This window comes from Otolemur garnettii, unplaced genomic scaffold (assembly GCF_000181295.1).
Source record: "Otolemur garnettii isolate 467f Iridium unplaced genomic scaffold, OtoGar3 scaffold00050, whole genome shotgun sequence".
NCBI classification, from domain to species: Eukaryota; Metazoa; Chordata; class Mammalia; order Primates; family Galagidae; genus Otolemur; species Otolemur garnettii.
The window spans coordinates 11317752-11322488 of record NW_003852445.1 but is presented as its reverse complement, the minus strand read 5'-3'; the positions used below and the strand labels follow the sequence as shown (position 1 = coordinate 11322488).

Sequence of the window (4737 nt, the reverse complement as noted above, 5' to 3'; positions counted from 1 at the left end):
TTTTTTTTTTTTTTTTTTTTTTAACCTGATTCTCTCTCCTCCTCATTTTAGGCCGGGATAGAAAATCGTCAGCTGGACACAGTAGATTTCTTTTTGAAGAGCAAGGAAAATCTTTTTAATTCATCCTCAAAATCTTCTGTACCTGATAGGTTCGATCACTTCTCGTCTCATTTATATTTAAGAAGTAAGTAGAATAAAGGCTAATCACTTTCAAATTATTGTTGTTTTTTCTGATGACCTATTTCCCAAAATCCAGTCGGATTTTATATTTTTGTGGAAACCTGAGAGCGTTGTCAGAATCTGTAAGTGTTCTTAATTCTAGGTGGGATATTTATTGTTTATATCCCTTACTGTGTTTTGTATTCTGGGTATGCATGAAAAAGAGTATAAAATTCATTTGGAAAATTGCCTGTCCTTACAACCATCTGAGATACGTATTGACAATATGGCTTTCTGAGTTATGAATTCATACTTAATGTAAGAATTTTCACAGTCTTTGCTTTTTTTTTTTTTAGACAGTTTTACTATGTTGTCCTCTTCAGAGTGATACATGTGGCATCACAGCTCACAGCAACCTCAAACTCTTGGGTTTAAGCGTTTCTCTTGCCTCAGCCTCCCAATTAGCTGGGAATACAGGTGCCCGCCACAATGCCTGGCTACTTTTTTGTTATAATTATTATTGTTGTTTGGCAGGCCTGGGCTGGGTTCGAACCCTGAACCTGCAGCTCTGGTGTATGTGGTTGGCGCTCTAGTTGTGAGCTACAGGTGCCGGGCCTCACCCTCTTTGCTTTTGTGCTACATTACCAACACCAACACTTCTTTTCAATATTTTGGCTTTGATTTTTAACAAATAGGAAGCCTAACTTGGGCCTAGTAGCTCTGCAAATCCTCTTCTTAGAGGAATAGGGTAATATAATATGTTTTCCCGTTGTTAAATAGAAATCATAGGAGACCCTTGTTTTGGACTAAATGCCTGTATGAGGTTCCAACAGACTAGACCAAAAATCAAAATGGAGTCACCCATGCTAAAATTCCACTAAATTGTTCTCTGACCTTATGAGAAATTAGGAGAGTTTTTTTTTGTTTGTTTGTGTTACAGTTTGGCCCAGGCCGGGTTCAAACCCACCACCCTTGGTATATGGGGTCAGTAACCTACCCACTGAACCACAGGCGCCGCCCAAATCAGGAGAGTTTTTAACAGCCAAATTCTCAAACAGGCCAGTTTCAGTCTTCAATCAGCATGACAGTGAAGCTCCTTTTGCTATAGTCTTTATGCAAAAGAAATAGCTTGAAGTTAGCTTGCTGATGAGCTACTTTTCTACTGTTCTATCTCCCTGTGCTAACCATACAAATTTGTAGCTCTTGTCTGTCTATCATACCAAGTTTGTGAGCTTTTTGAAAAGTAGCTTTACTACAACAAATATGCTCTTTGTTCTTTGCTTCTGCTTTTTGTAGCTCTTGTCTGTCTATAATACCAATCTCCTCTTCTCAGCTCATTGGAACATTTTTTCTGTTACATGGAATAAAGTGTTATCTCATTCTAGAATTGTAGTAAAGCCGAATGAGACCTTTAAATTTGTTGTAATTTTGTCTTTTGACCCCTGTACATAAAGTTTTATAATCTCCTTTTTTCCTACTTGGTAATACAGTATTTTTCCTATATGAGCTGTACCATAATTTACCCAGCCATACTCCTATTAGACATTTAGATTGATTTCAGTTTTTTAACTGTTGACAATATGCTATTGTCATACATATGTGTGTATTGTCTTACATATAATTATTTACTTGAGATAAATTCTAGACCTGGAATTTTCAGGTCTAAGCAGATGTACAATTTATATTCCTAAATACCTTGATAAATTATTCTCCAAAAAAGTTTTTATCATTTAGTACTGTAGCTATGTGGAGAAAATAACCGCCTTCTCTTTCTCTATTGGTGTAGTGTTATTCTCACTGAGTCTGTGATTGTGAATTAGATATTTTCTTTTTTCTTTGGGACAGAGTCTTAAGCTATTACCCTGGGTAGAGTGCTGTGGCATCATAGCTCACAGCAGCCTCCAACTCTTGGGATCACGTTATCCTCTTGCCTCAGTTTTTCTCTTTTTAGTAGAGACAGGGATCTCACTCCTACTCAGGCTGGTCTCGAACTCATGAATTCAAGCAATCTACCAGCCTTGCCCTAGATATTTTATTTTTTAAAAAAATTCTCTTTTGAGTATAGAGTTTGGTCTCCTCCTCCTTGAATTGCCATCTTTTTGTATGCTCCAGTTTTTTATTAATCTGACTGAATTTGTAGAAAAAGACCTGGTTTATGGTATTCAATGATTGTATGCTCATTATTTACATCTGTTTGGTGGTCAGTAATTTCTCATTCCACTCTTACCTACACTGCTAAAGGGTAGATGGAGATGGGTCTGGAATGAGAAGCCTGGAAATAGCTTTACTGCTTCTCCTAGGGGAAAACTCAAGTTTCCCATAATTCTCACTCACATAGTTATAACCCTAAAGATGGGGTCAGTGCCCGGGTAAATAGGAATCACTTCATTAGGGCCATAAGCTGCAAATAGAGGATTCAAGGACCCATACTTCTTGTTTTCACTGCACATTTAAGAGAATGGCTTTGAAATCATACAGGGTTAAGGTAAAGTTTTGGCCCTGTCACCGTTTTTTTCCTCCCCCTTTTACTGTTATTTGCATTTATTTTATGTTGCATCTATTCCCATGCTGTAAGTTTTTGTTTCTTCAGTTTCTTCTGGGATATCTTTTTCCTCTGGGCTACCTCTTCTGGTTTGGGAATAATTTGTTCCTTTTTAGTAAGGATCATCTCAGTGTGGCAGGGGGAGCTCATGTATGGGTTAATGTGACCATCAGCTCTGTAAGTTCAGTGATGCATCTTGGGTGCTTTGTTCACTTGGATATGCTCAATGACCAGAGAATCTATATCTGAACCTTTAAGTTCAGCATTACTCTCTGCATCTTTAAGCATATGCAGCAAAAATTCAACACGATTTGGGGCCACTGACCCTGTGTCCAGCCCCACTGTTTGGCTTGGGCACCCCTACCAATTCCACCATTGTAATGTCAGAATGGTGCACATTGTTTCTTTAAAGTGACATCCTTCAGATACTTGGTGGCTTTTCATATATGCATACCCCTGATGGCCTGGGTATGTTCTTAAAGTGAACATGAAGATTTGATCACCTCAGGCCACTTAGGGGAAGAGCTGGCCTTGTCACATTCTAAATTAGTTGGGCCAAGTTACTTATCCTGTCTGAACCTCAGTTTCCTTATTTGTAGAAAGGAGAATATAGCACTTACCTTTTAGGTTAGTGAAAGGAATTAATGAAATAGCATTTATAAAACACCAAGTATAATATGTAGAAGATGTAAGTGGTCAGCAAAATGATAGTTGCTAGTAGTAACAGTAAGTAATAACTATTAGTAATTAGAATCATTGAAGTTTATAGGTAATCAGTCTTCATAAAAGTTTGTGAGCTTTTTGAAAATAAGATATTAGTCCTTGTTTTGTGTGAAGAATACTGCCTCTTGTTAATTTGGATATGCTGATTCTACTGGGAGTATCCTGGTGTTCTTTATGTTAATTTCCTTTGGTTCATTCTCAGATGTGGAAGAGCTGACCCCAGCATTGGATTTACTTTGCTCAGCAATTAGAGAGAGTGATTCTGAAACCCAAAGCAAGCACTTTTCAGAACAATTGCTTAATCTGACACTGTCTTTCCTTAACAAACAAATAAAGGAGCTTTTTATTCACACTGAAGGTAAGAATAGCAACAAGGAAGGGGGCAGTTATGCCATTTCTGTGTCAGGACAAAGATACAAGTGCTGTTGCTACGTGAGAGAGCATAAGCCAGTAGGGTGCCATTTGCTAAAGCTGAGTAAAGTCAGTGTGTAATTAAGAAGGTGAAATGGGTTTTGATACTAGAAAAGCTGGCAGAAAGACCTGGATTAATCATTATGAAGAAAAGGAAAAGATTATATTAAAAAACAGAGCTACTACTTGTAAATAGGAAAACCCTCGAACATACTGCTTGAAATTTAAAAATGCCAGTTTTGAATTTTGGCATTCTCTAGAATTGTTTATAATTATGACAGTTCATGGTGTATATATTCTTCTTCTGTATGTGTATATATACATACACATGTTCATTCTCACACCCCCATACACACACACATGAACACACGTGAATTCACACATTGGTATTTTCCACAGAGCTAGATGAACATCTGCAGAAAGGAGTGAACATTTTGACCAGGTACATTAATGAACTTCGAACTTTCATGATAAAGTTTCCTTGGAAGTTGACAGATGCTGTAGATGAATATGATGTAAATGAAAATATCCCCAAAGGAAAGGAGAGCGATATGTGGGAGAAACTCAGCACTGAGGTAAATACAAATAATTATTATTTATTTTCCAGACTCAAAGGAGCTGAGAAAACAATAAAAGAAACAGAATTTAGATTCTGTATACTTGTGATAAGAATCTTTGGCAAGAGTTTTAGGTTTTGGCTTGGCGCCTATGGCTCAAGCGGCTAAAGCGCCAGCCACATACACCTAAGGTGGTGGGTTCGAATCCAGCCCGGGCCTGCCAAAACGACAATGATGGCTGCAACCAAAAAGTAGCCAGGCGTTGTGGCGGGCGCCTGTGGTCCCAGCTACTTGGGAGGCGGAGGCAGGAGACTTGCTTGAGCCCAGGAGTTGGAGGTTGCTGTG

The 4737-nt window shown here is 38.2% G+C and overlaps 1 protein-coding gene across 2 annotated transcripts in view; it reads left to right on the top strand.

Moving 5' to 3' along the window:
- The window catches only part of SPG11 (SPG11, spatacsin vesicle trafficking associated), an 86346-nt gene that overhangs the window by 24781 nt on the left and 56828 nt on the right, over positions 1 to 4737 (top strand). For both annotated transcript variants that reach the window (XM_003791787.3, XM_023514247.1), the window contains exons 8-10: positions 52 to 184; positions 3627 to 3782; positions 4235 to 4410. In XM_003791787.3, the coding sequence (XP_003791835.1) occupies positions 52 to 184; positions 3627 to 3782; positions 4235 to 4410 (465 nt within the window). The remainder of the gene's footprint in view (positions 1 to 51; positions 185 to 3626; positions 3783 to 4234; positions 4411 to 4737) is intronic.